The sequence below is a fragment of the Mauremys mutica genome, chromosome 11 (genome assembly GCF_020497125.1).
Source record: "Mauremys mutica isolate MM-2020 ecotype Southern chromosome 11, ASM2049712v1, whole genome shotgun sequence".
Classification (NCBI taxonomy): Eukaryota; Metazoa; Chordata; order Testudines; family Geoemydidae; genus Mauremys; species Mauremys mutica.
The window spans coordinates 17,686,255-17,706,143 of NC_059082.1; the positions used below are offsets into that span (position 1 = coordinate 17,686,255).

General features: G+C 40.2%; 1 protein-coding gene across 4 annotated transcripts in view; it reads right to left on the minus strand.

Annotated features, from left to right (window-relative positions):
• The window catches only part of SH3GL3 (SH3 domain containing GRB2 like 3, endophilin A3), a 74,839-nt gene that overhangs the window by 17,842 nt on the left and 37,108 nt on the right, over positions 1 to 19,889 (minus strand). For 3 of the 4 annotated variants that reach the window (XM_044981229.1, XM_044981228.1, XM_044981231.1), the window contains 3 exons: positions 4,110 to 4,178; positions 2,715 to 2,787; positions 1,355 to 1,498 (listed from right to left, as the gene is read on the minus strand). In XM_044981229.1, the coding sequence (XP_044837164.1) occupies positions 1,355 to 1,498; positions 2,715 to 2,787; positions 4,110 to 4,178 (286 nt within the window). The remainder of the gene's footprint in view (positions 1 to 1,354; positions 1,499 to 2,714; positions 2,788 to 4,109; positions 4,179 to 19,889) is intronic. The other variant, XM_044981230.1, reaches the window with a different exon arrangement.

Sequence of the window (19,889 nt, forward strand, 5' to 3'; positions counted from 1 at the left end):
TTACAGTATCTCAGATTCATCACAATTACTTTTCATTTGTCCCAGGTTTTAGCCAAAGCTGCTATTGTTAAAAAAAAATTAAATATGGATTAAAAAAATCTAAGCATGTTAGTAGTGTAGCTGATTATTTGTTAAGCACACAGAACATGCTCAAGTGTGCCCATGCAAAACATTTTGTTTGACATTTCTTTTCCCCTGGCCTTGGTTCCAATTTGTATCCCCATGGCACCTGCAAATGCACAAATATACACAGCTTGTGACTGGGATTGCACCACTCACTCATTCCTGAGAGAATAAACAAACCCCAAGAGAATAACGGTGTCCTCTACAACATGTCTCACAGCCTGGAAAGCTAAGCCTTATCTTGAGTCCTAGGTCTCCAGTGCCTATCTTGTTGTTGCTCTTTCTTCTTATGTGGTACTACAGATACAAACTTACATAACGTAATACCAGCTTCCCCCTCCACACTGCTTGGGCACCAGCAGGGAAGTGCACATGTGCACGGCAGAGACTTGCTACCTGCTCTCAGTTCCAGTGCCTAGCCCCAACCCAGCCTGGAGCAGCCATTACAAAGAAAGTCCTTCTAAGCCCCCGTAGCCCTAGCTTGGAATATGCTCAGTCACTCTCTACTGCATGTGCTGTCTGTTCTGCTGTCTGTTCACATGTAGAAACTGTGAGGGGATGGAGCATGCTCAGTCGCTCTGTGGGGATGGTACATGTGCAGACTTATCAGCCCTAGGTGCTGCCAGAGGCTTGAGCATGCTCAGCAGTTCTCTACTGAGCATGTGCAAATGGCAGTTTTTCAAAGCCTGATAACTTGGCCAAACGTAGGTTGGATTTTCCTGGGGATGGCAAGAGTCACAACCCTGAAACAAAGGCCACCACTCTGCCAAATTCCAGGTCCCTGCTCCAAAGCACGAGGGCCCTACAACATTTCACGGAAAAGGATGCTATGATTTTTTAACATGGGCAGAACATATTTCCACCCAGCTTCGTTCTCAGAAATGACTGAACTGTTTTGTCTGAAATTTACCAAAATCAGCCAGAAGCAGATAGTCTGAAAAATTTCAGCCCAAACGGTTGAACTTTGGAAAAGTTATAAGCAACTGAACACAAAGTCTTATAACGGGAATTATCAGGCAACCTTGAGATAGGCCATACTACCAGCACCACCTATAATATGATGGAACAAAAAATGCTTCAGGGCGTCATATATTGTATCTATCAATATCTAATCACTCTACATTAGGCATGCAGGCTTCCATCTTGTAAGCAATAATCACATATATATAAGCAGTGTTACTCCACATACAACATATGCTGAGCCATGCACAGGGGAGCTATACAAACTCACCAAACGTAGAATCCTCCCCAAGTTCTCTGCCATACCGTAGCATACAATCCCCTAATAACCCTTCTGTCTGGGGATATCCTGTGGTTTTAACTTGTCCCCTGATCTTCGACATAGTGTTCAGCATTCCCAGCTTGGCTCTGTATGCTTAGAAGTATTATAAATCATATGAAAAAAGCATCCATTTATACCAATTACAGAAAATGATGCTAAGTTACTTTAAATTATTTGACACATAATTTCAGTGAGTGACTGTTGGTCTGTAGATTAATGAGCATTTTGTTGCGGGAATTCAATAAATCAAAATGTGAGTGATGTTTTCATATGGGTCATATGATACTGTTCCGTTCCCTGATTGGATAAGCTTAGTTCTTATAGGTATACGGTGCGAATACTTGCTCTGAAGAGTTCAATAATCACCTTCAGTTGATATATTCTAATATTTACTGTTCCCAGGAAGAGTCCAACTAGTAATCTCCTTTACTAGAATTTTTTCAGAAGGCAAACCCAAAAGGGATATGAATGCCGCCAAAGTCAACTTCATGGTCTTAGTTCAGTTAACATGTACAGAACTACTTTTCCCCGGAGTATCTGCTCAGCTCCACTGGCCAAGAAACCAGGAATTAATTTTTTAGAAAGGCTCTAATGTTGAATAATGCTGATTTCATTGATGTTCTGTGCATGCAGTGTCAAAAGCACACAATTATTTTTAAAGAGTTTTTCCCACTCCACTCTTAATTTTCGTCACACAATAGCCTCATAATACAATAATGGACTTGTGCTGGACATTCATGGGATTAACAACCATGGTCTCTGGCTTCATCTGGAGCCTCCCAGACAATCATTAAGCTTTGATAAGGCCTAATCCTACACTCCTTACTCAGGGAAATCCACTGAAATCTCCCTCTGGCCATGAGTCTCATAATGCACCCACCCTGGGTAGATATCTCACTGAAGTCATTGCATAAGGAATCCAGGCTAACCTCTGTTCTATTGTTCTAATGAAGACAATGGAGGTCTTTCCATTGAACTGACAGTGGATCAGTCTCTTAATGCCCTGTGTCTTGAGCACATTAAATCAAGCCAATGACCAGCATCAATGTCCCTCCTTTCTCTATTCTCAAACTGAAATTTGAAAAATCCTGTAAATGAACATCTCAATGTCTGTTATGGAGACCTAGGAGAGCTCAGAAAAGGAGATGAGGTCATTGACAAAGGAAGAGAGAGATACATCCTTACGTTTCACTGATATGTTTCATATTCCCTAAAAATATTAGCAGCCCACAGGGGTTCAGTATATCCCCTTGTTCAAGTTCAACTCATAGGCTAAGTATGACAGAGGAACTGTAGGAGTTCAGCTTACCGGGATTTGGCTGAAGATACTCTGTGGATTTTGACAGAAGCTCTGCTACAGCTTTGCTGGTGACATCAATTTTCTGGAAGAGAAATGTAACAGGACATTAAATACCACAATTCTTTACTGAGTCTTTATCCTCTGACTAGATACAATGTATTATTCTGGCAAATTAAGAAATTTTAATTAAAATCAGTACAAAACATTATCATTTTAATTTTTGTGGTGCCAAAGTTTAGATTATTGATGTTGAAAAGAAATGAAGTTCAGTGTAGTGTTGGGTAAGCCCAGTTGCCAGCTCTGAAGTGTCGAAAGATAATTAACCGGTCAGGGTTCGGAGTTATTCTTCATGAATAACACTTCTACATTTTGGAATCACAATTTCCTCCCCAGCCCTCTTGTCACTACTATATCAACCATCTACCTGGGAAGCAGATTCAGGAGTTCCTACCTCCCAATCCTATATTCTGTGTACTTCAGTGCATAAGCCTATATTGCATCTCCAGTCAATAGTACCTCAAATACTGTATACTAATATTTCTTCTCTTTTCTATTCTATGATTCACACAGTGTTTTCTTCTTATAAAACAGATGATTATTTTGGAACCAAAGAAAACTGAAGCTTAAACATGTTTATAGATACAAAATAAGTGTGTTGAAAAAAAAACAAGTTATGCAGAACATTTTTCTTAATCCGCCAATAACAAAATCTCAGACAGAGTTATGGAGGAGGTGGGGTAAAGGGCTATTTGCCCTCTCCCCCACAAAAAAATTGCAAGCTTCAGACAAGCACAGAATTTGCCCCTTCTCCTCCCCCCTCCCAGCTCCATTGGCCTGACTGGAGCTGCTCCCCAAATATAGAAACTAAACTATGCTCATGGAGAGGGGTCTGAAATATATGTAACAAATATATCTGACAAAGACCCAGAGTGAAGGACTGTGAACCAGAGAGCAGGAACAAAAAAAGGCCGAGAGTAACATTGTTCCAACTGCCATACTGCAGTGCTTACACAGTGGGCAATTCTTACGAGATTTTAAATTCTTGCAATTTTTTACACTTCTACCAACATTATATCTGCAACACAAATACTTTACTGTTCATGCTAACAAATTAAATTCTTAGAGCCCAATGTTGTTCCTGATAAAGTCATAGACAAAACTTTCAGGGTCAAATTCTTCTCTCAGTTACAAGAGTGTGATTTCATTGAGTTCAATATTCTTGTGTTACTGTAAGAATTTGTCCCTTATGGACTTCAAGGAGGACAGGATTGGATCATATAATATCTATGGATTTTTTTACATACTTATTTTTTGGATTATGTATTTTGTTTGTGCTAAGGAATGAATGAAAAAAATTATTTCATCAATGGTGTAACCTTGAAAAGCTTATGTTGGCTCCCTTACCCTTTCCATCTCTTGAAAATCTTCATCTAGTTTTGTTCCTTCTGCTCCACTAATTTTTTCACTGAACAACTGCAAAAAACAAAACAAATACTTCAATTGTTACTTTATGAAAGAACCTGAGAGACAAAAGAAAGTTATTAGAGATTGGAAAACATGAGTCAAGCATCTGTAGTAAGTACAGGAGGAAAGAAACATTCCTTTCTCTTCAAGGGAAATACACTCTATATAGAGGGAGAAATGCCCAACGTGGGGGTTTAGGAAATCACCAAAGTGATCTAGAAGAACAAGAAAGGATTTCTCATTCTTGAATCATTTGTACTCTAAGAAGCTACACTGTAGGTTTCAGATACAGAAGTCTACTGGCTAGATCACATTTAAAAATTGGTGCAAATCCAGAGTAATTCTTTCAAGTCAATGGTGTTATTACAGTTTAGAATGAGATTAGATTCTGGCCCTGGATTCCTGTAAGTATATCCGTAAAACTCCCTTTAACACTAATGGGAGCTATGCATGCACACTCCAATCAGATAGCAGACTTAACAATGGTGCAGAGTAACTTATTTGTACAATTCACTACCTTTTATGCTATTTAAGGGGATGTGGGGTGGGGGTGGAAAGCACACTGCCTTCAAAACTATGCATCTCATAGAAGCAACTTTAATTGCAGGATTCCAGCCAGCAACTTGAACCATTCTAAGATACCGGAAATGTCACCTCATCTTTTGTATGCAAAATACATCAGTCCATCAGTGTTATTTTTGTCTTCACAAAAAAAAAAATATTGTCAAGAGACTGGTGCTCCTAATTCACTTAGGTGCTTTAAAAAAATCCCATCTGGCATCACACGCAAGTCATTGCTTCTTGTAATTTAAGATCTCAGTACTATGTTACTAATGGGATAGAAAATCACAAAGGGCAAGATCCTTTGCTGGTGTAAACTGACATATCTGAGTGTCACTGTACTTTGGACCGTGTTTTAATACATCTTCCGAAAAAGCAGTAAGTTTTTTTTTCCACATGAAATTTGCTCAAAGGTTTTTACCAGTTTAAAGTGAACTCTTTGTGCTCATTGAAAACAGCAACAATAAAATGTTAAAAACAGAGCACAATAAGAAGTCTATAAAATCAGGACTGGTGTGGAGAAAGTAAATAAGGAAGTGTTATTTACTCCTTCTCGTAACACAAGAACTAGGGGTCATCAAATGAAATTAATCATCAGCAGGTTTAAAACAAACAAAAGGAAGTATTTCTCCACACAATGCACAGTCAATCTGTGGAACTCTTTGCCAGAGGATATTGTGAAGGCCAAACTATAACAGGGTTCAAAAAAAGAACTAGATAAATTCATGGAGGATAGGGCCATCAATGGCTATTAGCCAGGATGGGCAGGGATGGTGTCCCTATCTTCTGTTTGCCAGAAGCTGGGAATAGGGCATGGATCACTTGATGATTATCTCTTCTGTTCATTCCCTCTGGGGCACATGCCATTGGCCACTGTTGGAAGACAGGATACTGGGCTAGATAGACCTTTGGTCTGTCCCAGTTTGGCCGTTCTTATGTGTTATATCTTCATTCCTATCAGATATACGCAGTGTAGTAACTCAGAGTGATGCCTCTTACACATGCATACGATAATCTATTTACATATTACCTTTTCAGGTTCAGTTTTGTTTTCATTTCTGAAGCAGAGCAAAACACTTCCCAGTGTTCTTTTGTACTGGTGCAGTTTGATCCCACTGATACAAGGATGGAAAATTTACAGTGACAATGAGTCACCCAATATGAGGGAATCTGTAGGCCTGCTGGACTGCCAGAGAGTAAAGAGAGCGATTAAGGAAGACCACGATGCTGCAGAAAAATTAAGTGATTTCTTTGCATCAATCTTCATCCAAGAGGGCATTGGAGGGATATTTATCCAACATCTACTATTTGCAGATAATAAAAGAGCAATTTTGCATTCAAAATTAGTTGTCTAAATTATATAAATTGAATCCACATATAAATACTAGATTTGCAGGCACAGTCACATACTTAAAACATCTAAATGACCTACTACATCATGCTCACAACTGATTCCAGGCACAAAAGAATTGGCCAGATTAAAAAAAAAAATCCAGCTGTACAGCTTCAAAGTGCTGTACAAACATCAACCAGTCAGGCAATTCCTGGCTCTGCTGCATACTTCCTGTGTAACCTTAGAAAAGTTGTACAGCTGCTCTGACCCTTAGCTTCATTAGCTGTATAATGGGGTTAAATACCTCATTACCTCACCGAGATGCTGCAAGGCTTATTCCTTTAATGCCTGTGAATTCCTTCAAGCCCCTCAGATGGAAGGTGCAATAGATGCGTTATTATTATTATTATTAAATGTTAATAATAGGTAATAATAGGAGATATACCAATCTCCTAGAACTGGAAGGGACCTTGAAAGGTCATTGAGTCCAGCCCCCTGCCTTCACTAGCAGGACCAATTTTTTCCCCAGATCCCTAAGTGGCCCCCTCAAGGATTGAACTCACAACCCTGGGTTTAGCAGGCCAATGCTCAAACCACTGAGCTAATGCTCAAACCACTGAGCTACAATTACAATTACAATGAATTTCACATTGGCTCAGGATCAGTTTTACTAGTCACACATTAAGAAACGTAAATTCTTCTGCTGCTTCTGCTCTGATCATACTGAAGTTAACAGTTGTAAGAGCGGCACTGCTAATCTGACAATGAAAAGTCACAGGATACCCAATGAATTATTGAGAATGGATGCACCATGGAAATGACTGGGGAGTTTTAGTTATATGACTATCTGACAAGCATCGTTTACATGTATTCAACACAATGGTTTGGATTTAAACAGGAACATGGTTGACTGTGGACCCTGTGTAATTATAAGGCTACATATATCGGTTTTGATGAGTTGGCTAGTCAAGTGCAGAACCCACTACTACAATTTATATGGCCTGGGCACTGCAACCGTTTAGAATTATTTGTATGGGGCAAATCCTGACCCCTCCCTCAGATGCAGTGGAATCAGTGCAATTCTACTGCACAGTGCAGGGGCCAGCATTTGGAAGTCTAACTAACTGTATGAGACCATTGCAGGGCCTCCCTGCACATCCATCTTCAGTGGCGAAGCCCGAGCTGGAGCTATGGATTCACTGGCCATTCTGCTGGTGGAGCTAATGCAGTTTCAGACCTAAATAGGGCTGTAATCAGCTGTAATCTACTACACTGATGACTAGCGAGGAGCTCCGCAGTATGGGAATGAGGGAAGATTCCTTCCTCTTAAACCTCTGTGGAACCCCCATGCACCAAATCTAGCTACTCACACTTGGTCAGGGAGGAAAGTGAATACAGCCTTTATTCACGTCCCACAATCATTCTCCTGTACTAGATGAGGGGAGCAGAGAAGGGTTCACTGCTTAGAACTTTTTTTTTTATTTTCTCTTATACAGTAGGCTGAAAATAATGACTGAAAAACTGTAATATTATAATATACAAATTCCACAAGCTAGCAAGAGCCCTCTTGAGTAGGACACCGTACATGCTTGTACACTAGGGCCAGGCTGAAATCAGTGGCTGCATTAGAGCACAGAGTTGAGCCCAATTACACTACTGCAATAAAACTCTTTTTACCATCTCTGTTACTGTTCTGATTAGTTCTTATTCATAATTACATACTACTGCAAGCTACCAAGTCACAGTTTATTAACAGAGCCAGTATTCTGTCTAGCATACAAGGGGATAGTTTCTGCATGAAGAAATACTGTACTTCCATATGCATAAACACGTCTTGGCTCCAATCACTTCCCAGACCATGCTGTTCTTTTTCATATTGAAACATTAAATACAACGTAGCAGACACACAAGCTAAAAGCCTTTCTCTGGAATGTGCCTGACTGACAGATGTGGAGAAAATATTCAACTGGGATTTGAAAAGAAACAAAACATTGTCATGCTTTAGCTAACTCCATATGCACAATTAATGTTGAAAATATAAAAGACATTTCTGTAGTACAGCTTCATGCAGCACTGTACACATCCATCTTCTAAAGAATTTACACCTCCAACATCCTCTGGCTTTTGCTGCGTGGAAAAATACTCTTCCATAAACTAAAAGATACACAGGGCTCAATTCTGATCTCGTTCCAGTTTTACATAAGTGTAATTTTACCAATTTCATTAGAATTCTGATATACGTGGTCTAAACGAAATCAGAATCAGGCCCAGAGTATAATGGTCATTGACAGTTTGAAATAAGATCTACAGCTAACTAGCTATTTGCAGTCAACAGGACTCATCTTTCAGCTAGCTTTTTAAATAGATTAGTTTCCTTTCAACATTTTCAACATTCAACCAGAGCTATCTAAGGAATTAGAATCCATGTTGCACGAGCAGGTGCAATTACTTTTCCACCATCATATATATTGCAATATGAATTTTAGAAAACTTTGTCTCGCAAAAATTATTTATAATATCAGATGTACCAAGTAATCACAATTTCAAAGCATGCTCCTTCTTCAAACTCTGCTAATGGAGGTTACGGAGCATTAGAAATTTCCAAAACAAAAAACAAAAAATTCTTATTTACATCTTCCGGTAATGCTGCTTTGTCCCTTCATTGCTAACTACTGTGCTACGATGTACCACTGTTTGCTCTTCCTTCTTCCTAGCCCTTGTATTGCACATAGGTTGGTTGATATACTGGAAAAATAGGGTAATTGTTACTGGAGACACTGTAGATTTATAATGGTGTAACTGAGCAGACTATCCCCTAGCAACCAACTGAATCTTCAATACAATTTGCCTTAAAAAGGTGTAACTTAGAACGTACTTAGGGAGTCAAAGGGGCAGATCCTCAATGGAGCTGTGACAATTTACACCAGTTAAGGGTCTGCCTGACCAAGAATATCTAGTCTGGTGGAAAGTTGGCCCATGCATTATTGAGATCATTGTCAGAAGCATCCACTAATTTTGGGTGCCCAATTTAAGACAACTAAAGCCTGATTTCCAGTGCGCCATGGAATTTCTGAGTGCTCCGCACCTCTACAAAAATCAGGCTATAGGTATCTCAAACCGAGTGTCCAGAATTAATATATCTGAAAATAAGAACCTAAAGAAAAGGCTCCTATTTTTGTAAGCCGGTTGTGTGGTACTTTGCTGCAGAAGTTCCAGCAGAGGGTGTGGAAACAAACAAACAAAGCCAAACTTCAGAGCTCCACTAACTAGAGCTATGCACTTTTTGTGCGTCTAAAATTCCCAACGAATACAGGTTTAGGCCCCCAGTTTACACTAGCTGATGCAAAGGAATAAACAGAACCAGGACGTTTTAAAGGAATCTCTATGGCAGGGATGGTGGAACAATTTTTATAGTGGGAGTGCTGAAAGCAGAAACAATGTATTTACTACTTCAAAGCCAGGGTGTGCTGCCGCACCCACCCGTCATCCCTGCTTTATGGGGGAAAACAAAAATGGGAATAATTATCTGCAAATGAAAATGGGCAAAATACGCAGAAAGATTTTCAAGATTGTAAGAATCAATTATAAACAGCGGAGATCAAAAGAGTCAAACCAAAAATGTGCCAGCATTTGAGGGTGTTCTTTTAATTAACCTAAATCACCAACACCGAAGAATCTATATTATTCCAGTGCTATGAAGAAAACCAACAGCCTGCTTTGTAGAGGTTAAGCACCAAAATACAGTGAAACCTCTTCAGTGCTGAAGTTGCTGCAATAACATGTACCTTCAAATGAAAACAGGGCTACCATGCTTTGATTTGTTTGAAAGAGGATAGATTTATTCTGCTCTGCATGACAGATCTCTCTCTCTCATTCTCTCTTCTAAAATAAAGGGTCTGCTGCAATGTGTGTATCTGTTTTAGTCCTGCAAGGTACTGAGTCCTCTGATCTTTACCCAGTAAAGCATTTAATCATGTGCTTAAGTGCTTTAAAGGATCAAGATCAGAGTGTTCAGCTCCTTGCAGGACCAAGCCTGCAATGGGCATCACCTGTATATTGAATACTTTGGGGCATCTTCTCCCACTAAACACTTGGCCAACTATAGTATTAACTCTCACTAGCCTGTATGGGAGTAGCCCACATTATTTCTCCACAAGGAAGTAGAACCTTTTGTTTAAAAAAACAAACAAACACTGAACAAGTAATTGAACTGGGTCCATTCATATGTACAGATCTATTTTCTGTTCCCCTGTTCCTATTTTGTGTTTTATGCTGCTTGTCATTGCAAAAATTAACAAACACACCAAACCAAATTTGTTCTTATTTCTAAATTTGCTGGTTTCGCCACACCTCTTTAAAACATGTGCCTCAGAGCAGTGGAAATTTGTTTTTGAAATCCAGGTGCCTTAAGCTTCTTCACGTGGAAAACTATTTTTTAAAATATCCTGTGCTGTCATCAAGTTTCTCCAAATATTTGCTTTCCGTGTCAAGCTTTGTGTTATATGTTTTTTTTTCAGACATCTCTGATTTATGACTGTCTGTAACTTTGTGGAGGCAGAATTATAAGGTGCTAAAAAAAAAATCTCTTTTTTCCCCATGAGGGGTAAAATATTTCTGATACAAACCAATGCCTTATGCATGAATATTTAAGGGACTAGTGTGTCATTTTATATCAAAACTTTTTCAGTTTTTTTTTAAATACTAAAGCATATAAAGAACAATGTCGGCTTCTTGGACAATATGTTCAGAGGTAAATTTTCATAAGGATACATGAGGATATAGGCAAAGAATTCTTAAATATAATCGGATGGTTATATTATGCATGGTTCTTCTTGTAATTTACTAAGGCTCAATTCTACATACTACAAAGGGAGGGTCAGTAAGACTAAGCTCTAAAAATATACCCTGCACATCCAAGGTCCCTTAGATTCCCACAAGGGACCTGATCCTATTACCACTGAAATGAAAATTTTAGGCATATATACATGCACAGGGACCCTACAAACAGGGCCGGCTCCAGGCACCAGCATAGCAAACAGGTGCTTGGGGCAGCCAATTCAAAGGGGCAGCACTCTGTCCAGTACCGGGGCGGCATGTCCAGTTCTTCGGTGGAAATTCGGCGGCGGGTCCCTCAGTCCCTCTCTGCCTCTTTGAGCTGCCGCCGAATTGCCGCCGAAGAGGAAGAGAGGGAGGACCTGCCGCCGAACTGCCGCAGAAGAAGCGGCACGGTTGAGCTGCCACTGAAGTGCTGCCACTCTTTTTTTTTTTTGCCCCTTGGGGCGGCAGAAAAGCAGGAGCCGGCCCTGCCTACAAAGACTGAGGCAGCTGCCACAGCAATACTGTATTTCTGTCTGAGAATGTAGAAAGAGCAGCTTGTGCCCCAAGGTATTCATTGCTGCATTTCAGTGGCTCCACCTGCAAACCCTGATCCATAGCCCAGTGAAGTTAAGATCCTATTTAAAGAATAATGAGGTCCTCAGTTCCCAAGATATCAAACATGCCCCACCTCCCCCCAGCCCCCTGCAAGAAAAAGAGCAGGGAGTATTGGATTTATTTCCTATCTGTGCTTCAGTCTGTCTATCTACCCTTTATAAATGCTTCATATCTTAATTCAATATTTCTAATGTGAACAGTCTACAGTAATACAAGAGAGATCAAAAAAGGTCAGAGGTAAATTTAGGCCCAGAAGATGGGTGTACAGTAATGAGCCTTATGAGGAGGAACAGTGGAAAAATCTATTTGCAATGCGACTGGTCTCCACTTGCCTCGGGAGCAGGGATCCAAGGCTGTCCCCATGTGCATGTTTCCTGCATAGTGATATTGTGTGAGCTACTGCTACGCCACTGTTTGCCTAAAACATTTTTACTGGTAATGGGTTGCATATGGATCCACATAAATCATTATTATTAAACCTACATTATAACAAGGAGCAAATCTTTCACAGCTAAGCATGATCCAAAACCTAAGGCAGTCCAGCCAGGCAATCAGCTGAGACCAACTAGAGTCAATTCTACAGTTGCCAGCATCAATAAGGGTGGACTCAGTCCAACAAAAAACCCCATATGCTAGTGCAGGGGAGTGGGGGGAATCGGATCTTGGAATGCTAGGTCTGTAGCTACCAAGTTCAATCAGTGAACAGCTTACAGCTGTTGAGCTGCAGGAGCACAGTCCTGGCAGAAAGTCAGAACTGGCAGTTAGGTTTCATTTAGAAAGGAAGCCCAAATTGTGTGAGCAGTCCATGCTGGACTGACAAAGTCTCTACATGTGCCTTTAAATACATGGAGTTCAGGGCCAAATTCTTTTTTGCAAACCAGACGTATCTATGTAAACTCTCGCAACATAATCACGGGCCATTACCATGACATTTGTTATTCAGCAGAACTCCCTAATGAAGTCAACGGGGAGTTCTGCTTCCAAACCAATGGCATGATAAGACCTCTATTAAAGTCCCAATCCTACTCACACAAGGAGCCCACTGATTTCAATTCCCTAAGTAGAGTCCTATTTTTCTATTACATTTCAGGAGATCTTCCCACTCACTTCAGCGTGACTCCTTGTAACTACTACTCCTGGGGGAATTCTCTGGCAAAAAATTAAAAATTCTGTGCATAATATTTTTAAATTCTGCATATCTTATTTGTCATAACAACACAATATAATCATGCCAGTTTCAATTATTTTGGAAATTTATTTCAAAATACCTGTCGGCAAGTATGTCTATAACAATAAAGGCAAGAAAAAAGATTCAGGAAATGTTTTTTGATGAATACATTCCTTACTAGGCATATTAATACAGAACTTTGAGTAATAATTCATTTAAACCACTATATAGATATGCATTTCTTGTACTCCTCAGAAGCAGCGCAACAGCTTAGGAGAGTCAGGAGTAATGCAGGAGCTGAGGGAAAGGGAAATAATTGTTGGGAAGAAGCCTGGGAGTGAACCTGTACGGTTGTTGGGTGTGGGCGGGAGAAGTATGGAACAGGTTATTTTGGGAGGTGGGGTGGAGAATTGTTAAGAAGCTGGGGAACCTTGCCCATGCAGACTCTGGCTGACCCCAGCCTCTCTCATTTAGTCATTTCCAGCAGCTCTCAGGCCAATGGGAGCTGCTGGAAGCGGTGCGGGCTGAGCGGCTTTCCCTCCACAAGCGGCAGAACAAGTTTGGGAACCACTGGTCTAGATCAATCACTTACTCCCAAGAACAGTCCCACTGAAGACAATGTAAGTAAAGCTTGCGCAATTTAGACCTTTGGGAATTATGCTAACTTCTCCTCTTCTAAGGCCTGGTCTACAGTAGGGGGTGGGGTCAATGTAAGATACGCAACTTCAGCTATGGGAATAGCGTAGCTGAAGTCAAAGTATCTTATTTCGACTTACCTCCCGTCCTCACGGCGCGGGATCGACGGCCGCGGCTCCCCCTGTCAACTCCGCAACCGCCACTCACCCTGGTGGAGTTCCGGAGTCAACCGGAGCGCGTTCAGGGATCAATATATCAAGTCTAGATGAGAGGCGAAATATCGATCCCCGATAAACCGATCGCTACCTGCGGGTAGTGTAGACATACCCTTCGATATTCCCTTTCAGATGCCAGTCTCTTGAATTCTTAACATATTTCAGAATATTTTATCTTCACCGTGCATGAAGGTACAGTTGGTTTAGCAATTCATATGGAATTCTCAGAGCCCTGGGTATATCATAAGAGGAATACCATGCCCTGATCAGTAAGTTCTACTTCTGATATTCCCTGCTCAACTTCTGAGTTCCATTCTGAGCTTTGCATTCTGAATGGGAAGTATTAATAGAAGAGAAGGTATTCTGAATATGAATAACAATGCTTCCAATTTATGAAGGCAGATCTTGAAGTACTTTACAAACATTAACTGAAGTTTCCCAATAATGTCGTATTAATGCCACTTGTTTACAGACAGGAAAACCTAGGCAGAAAGAGTTTAGCTGGTCTGTCAGTAAAGAGCAGATCTGGGATTAGAACCCAAGAATCTTGACTCCCAGTTCCCTGGGAGTTCCATGCTTCCTCTCATATACTATTCTGTGTATGTACTTTTATGTAGTGTAAATAAAATCTAAGTTATATTTATTAGGAAAAAAGTACTGACAGTGCAATAACTGACAGTGACAAAATCAATTACAAGAATTCCAGATTTTAATCAGGAAACAAGATTAAAACACACGCAGTGTATGCATAGTACAGTCTGTTGAAAAACTGAAATTGAAAATGATGTTATACTTGTTTTCCATGATTAAACTAATCTGGCCAGATGTTTCCTCTGTCATCTGGATTTTCAGATTTGGAATTATAACACTTTTATTAAGATCTGAGATCTGCAAAATGATGATGGTTTACAGTGCTATGTAATCACAGATTTTAAATAATTCCAGACTTCCAAATAGTTCTATTTTCTAAATAATTGCAGACATGTACACACTTTGAGAAACTTTCTTTAGTCTGGTTCTCATGGCTGCAGTTCTTAGAAATACAGGCCTTACCTGTGACTAATTAGAATGAAACTGTCAAACAAGACATCTACAAGTGAAACTTACAAAATGTAGCAGAAATTCATTTTTTGTCCTAGAAGCACAATTCCAACAACAGAGGAAACTAGGCATGCAACTCCCATAAAAAATACTGGAAGCTGTACTGAAAAAAAATACCCTGTGCATAAATAGCACTGAGGTGAAACCAGAAATTGCAAGTACACAATATTTAAAGAAGTCATGACTATGGCATAAAAATGAGAACTGCAAAAATAACCTAGTGAGAAGGAGGAAAAGCAGCTATAATAGGACACTTTGCGTTGGAAAGTATGCAACTACTTAGGAGCCATATAATTTTTGTTAGACTGGTTTTTTTTTTAAATATTTTCCACTTCTGTATCTTTGAGAGTTGAAACAGCTAACTCTGTAATTCCTCAGAGACTTACTGCTAGGTGCAGGAGTGAAAAGGAGAAATATCAGAACATCTAAACTCCTTGTCTATCTTAACACTTTGCAGATATGTCCACCTAAATCACATTGGATTTTATAATATCTTTTAAACTGCCAAAAATTAACAATCATTTTAAAAGTGACTAACTGAAACATCAATCCCTGTCATTTGATAGCCACTATTAAACAATTAATGAAACCACAAAATGAGCATGAGCTTTCCACACCCAGTGCAAAAGGAAGATGTTCTTGAATGGAATCCAAAGAATAACTATAGATGTGTTCCCGTCATTAGTGCAGGCACCAACACAGAAAATTGAAGAAAAAAAACCCAAAAACTTAAAATCTGAGGGGGGAAGAAAAATGGCAAAACATCAACTGTAATTATGAAAAGGTATTTTAAACCAATACAAGATTGAAATCCCAAAATAATTCAGAGAATAGCCTTTGAACTTAATGTTCACCTGTGAAGCGCAGCTGTGGAATTAAACTAATGACAAGTAATGGGAAGAAGAGTTGTAAGGACATCACAGTGGAAAACTCATTGTGCATAAATTGCATGCTAAGACCACTCAGTTTATGAAGGATCGTTTTACACCAGCAGTGTTGCACTTTCACTGGTGTAGCTCACTTCACTAGCCCTGAACAAAATAAACTATCCTGGTAAAAGCACAACTTTGCCAATATAACTACAACTACACTCCATCAGGAGATCTTTAATGACCCTGTAACCGTGCCTCAGTGGGCCACAACTGAGGATGCCAAACTCAGGACAAACTGCTGAGAAATAGGGCAGATACACCCCAAGACTTGTGGCTAATCCCCCATAGTATATACCAAACTAGCAACAAACGTAAAAACTTCTCTTTCACCACACTGGCTAACAAGAAGTCAGAAAAGCAGGTTCCTCCAGCATTCCACTCCTTGTATTACCACCAAAAACACTGGATTTAAAAGTAGTGAGTGGTTCTTTACAACCAGTCTCATCAAATAAAAGGTTCTTCTGATCCCAAAGGACCAGACGCAAACACAGTTCAATATATAACTTAGATCTTACCCAAAAATCATGCCGATGCCAATCCTTTAGTATCTAAAATCTAAAGATTTAATTAAAGAAAGAAAGAAAGATAAAATTGGTTAAAGAAATCAAATACATACAATAATGGCAAAGTTCTTGGTTCAGGCTTGTAGCAGTGATGGAATAAACTGCTGGCTTATGTCAAGTCTCTGGTTGCTTGCAAATCATTGGAAAGTCCTCAGTCCATTGATCAGAATATTCCCATTAGTATAGTCCATAGTCCAGAGGCTGGAGCAGGATAGAGGCTGGTGCAGGGGTTTTCAGGGCCTTTTATATCTTCTGCCATGTGGAGGGAACCCCATTGTTTTAAACAAACACCTCAGCACAGCTAGTAAAAAATGACAGGTAAAATATGGGAGTTTGGAGTCACATGTCCATGCCCAATTTCGCTCAGTCACTGCAGGAAGCCATTACCTATACCAGACAGCACGTTTACAGGACAGTCCACTCAGTGTATGTGGGTGCCTCCCATGGTCCATTGTGAGTTAACGTCCTTTTGGTGGGCCACTCAATTTGAATAGTCCCTCCAAGATGTGCTGGCTAAATACCTTGTTAGTTAGCCCAGGAGCAAACATTTGAGATACAGGTATAGTGCCAATACTCGTAACTTCAAATACAAAAATGATACACGCATACAGATAGCATAATCATAAACAGAAAATCATAACCTTTTAATAGACATCTTACATGCCACATTTTGTACAAGATATGTTGCAAATATAGAACAGTGGTTGCAACAATCATCTGTAGCGGGGGAGGGCAAACTATGGCTCGTGGGCTGGATCCAGCCTGTCAGGGCTTTCAGTCTGGCCTGTGGGATAGCCAGCCCCATGGAGCGGTGGTGCTAAGGCAGGCTCCCTGCCTGCCCCGGCCCCGCACCACTCCTGGAAGCAGCCAGCACCATGTCCCTGCGGCCCCTGGGGAGGGGGGTGTGGGGCCAGGGAAGGCAGGGAGCATGCCTTAGCCCCACTGCCACCCTGGAGCCACTCGAGGTAAGTGCTATAGGGCCAGAGCCCACACCCTGAACCCCTCCTGCACCACACACTGCAACCCCCTGCCCTGAGCCCCCAGCCGCATCCCTTCTGCATCCCAACCCCCTGGCCTGAGCCCCCTCCCACACTCCGCACCCCTTCCTGCACCCCAACCCCCTACCACACCCTGCACCCTTCCTGCACAGCACACCCCCTCCCACGCCCCCTTCCAAACCCCAACCCCAGCCCTACATTCATGGCCCTGCATACAACTTCCCCACCCAGATGTGGCCCTAGGGCCAAAACGTTTATCCACCCCGATCTATATGGTCATATTTTAAATCAGATAACATCACAGACCTAAAAATCAAAAAGGATGCTATGCCTAGCAAGGGACATAAAAGGCAATGAGGCTTTCTAAATACATTCGGAGGAAGAAGAAGAAGATGAAGGAAAGTGCAGGTTCTCTACTTAGCAGTGAAGGAGAGCTAATAACTGATAACATCAAGAAAGTTGAAGGGTTTAGTGCCTATTTTGCTTCAGTCTTCACTAAAAATGTTAATGGTGATACTCAACACTATTAATATTAACGAGAAGGGGGGAAGGAAAACATACCAAAACAGGGAAAGAACAAGTTAAAGAATATTTAGATAAGTTAGATGTATTCAAGTTGGCAGGGCCTGATGAAATCCATCTTAAGGTTCTTAAGATATTAGCTCAACCAATCTTGGAACTGTTAACAATTATCTTTGAGAACTCATAGAGGATGAGCTCCCAGAGGACTGGAGAAGGGCAAGCATAGCACCTAATCTTTAAAAAGGGGAATTATAGACCAGTTAGCCTAACTTCGATACCTGGCTGGAAAGATACTGCAACAAATTATTAAACAATCAATTTGTAAGCACCTGGAGGATAATAGGGTTATAAGGAATAGCCAGCATGGATTTGTCGAAAATAAATCATGCCAACCAACCTAATTTCCATCTTTGATAGGGTTACTGGCTTAGTGGATGTGGAGGGAAGCAGGGGACATGATAGATCTTGATTTTAGTAAGGCTTTTGACAACATCCCACATGACATTATCACAAGCAAACTAGGGAAATGTGCTCTAGATGAAATTACTATAAAAGGTAAGTGAGTAACTGGTTGCAAGACCATTCTCCAAGAGTAGTTATTAATGGCTCACTGTCAAATTAAGAAGATATATCTAGTGGTGACTTACAGGGGTCAGTCCTGGGTCTGGTACTATTCAATATCTTCATTATTACTTGGATAATGGATAGGAGTGACACCAAGCCAGGAGTGGTTGCAAGCACTTTGAAAGTAGGATTAGAATTCAAAACGATTTCAACAAATGGAAGAATTAGTCTGAAATCAATAAGATGAAATAGAATAAAGACAAGTGGAAAGTACTTCACTTAGGAAGGAAAAAAAAATCAAATGCACAACTACAAATAGGGAATAACTGGCTAGGTAGTAGTATTGCTAAAAACAATCTGGAGGTTATAGTGGATCACAAATTGAAGGAGAGTCAACAATGAGATGCAGTTGTGAAAAAGTGACTATCATTCTGGGGTGTATTAACAGAAGTGTCATATATAAGACATGGGAGGTCACTATCCTGCTCTATTTGGCACTGATGAGGCCTCAGCTGGAGTACTGTGTCCAATTTTCAGCTTTAGGAAAGATGTGGACAAATTGGAGAGAATCCAAAGGAGAGCAACAAAAATTACAAAAGGTTTAGAAAACCTGACCTTTGAGGAAAGGTTAAAAAAGGTTTAAAAAGTTGGACACGTTTCGTAGAAGTAAGACAAGAAGTAAGACTAGGGGTGACCTGATAACAGTCTTCAAAGAACTATATAAATTCATGGAGGATAGGTCCATCAATGGCTATTAGCCAGGATGGGCAGGGATGGATCACGAGTAACTTTTTATCCACATAAATAGTCCTACTGACATCAATGGAACCACTCACCTGAGTAAAGTTACAACTCAAGCCCATTGCCATACATCTTGTAAAGAATCATACAAACTTACAACATTATCTTTTAAAATAAAATTAATAAATAATAAAGCATGAAGGGTTGTAATATGTGTGCTTATAAAAGCTGCAATTACATTTTTCTTCGTATTCAGTACTGATTAGCCAAGTAAATACAACAGTCTCTCACTTGTTCTGACAAGGAGAACCATGAAAAATTAGCAGAAACATAAGGACAATGCACTACAAAATATTCGTTGTTCATTAATTCTTACAAATGTCTTTTCATTTTAGCTCTTTACATATAAATCCCTCATAATGCACTAATAAAAATGCCCTGTAAAAAAACTGACATCTTAGAAATAAATAAGAGACCCTATTGCGGCATAGTGTGATTAAATGTGTGGGGAAAGACTGCCACTTTTCATGTGAGCCACCAGGAGTAAGGATTAGTGAGATTCTGCTCCAGTTTGAAAATGAAATAATCAAACAAAGGGGAAGGAGAAGAAAACAAAACAAAGTGGTAAGAAAAAGGAAGACTGGAAGTTACTCAACCTCAATATGTATATTTATGAAGTGACTCAATAAATTGGTGTTGGACTATTGAGCATTTCACCTCTTCATAGCTCACTAGTTCAAATGTGAGCTAGGAGAGGTAGTAATTGAATACATTATCCGTTGGCCGTTTTGTTCACTATGGGAAATAAGCTGGAGGCCTCAGGAAAGAAGCTAAGTATTTCACTAGCAGGGAGACTGAACTACTTTCTTGCACCTAAAGTTGGTCTCTCTGAAAAATGAGATTGAGACACATTGGCAGGGCAGTGTAGGAAGACTGCTTTGCTATTACTTTTG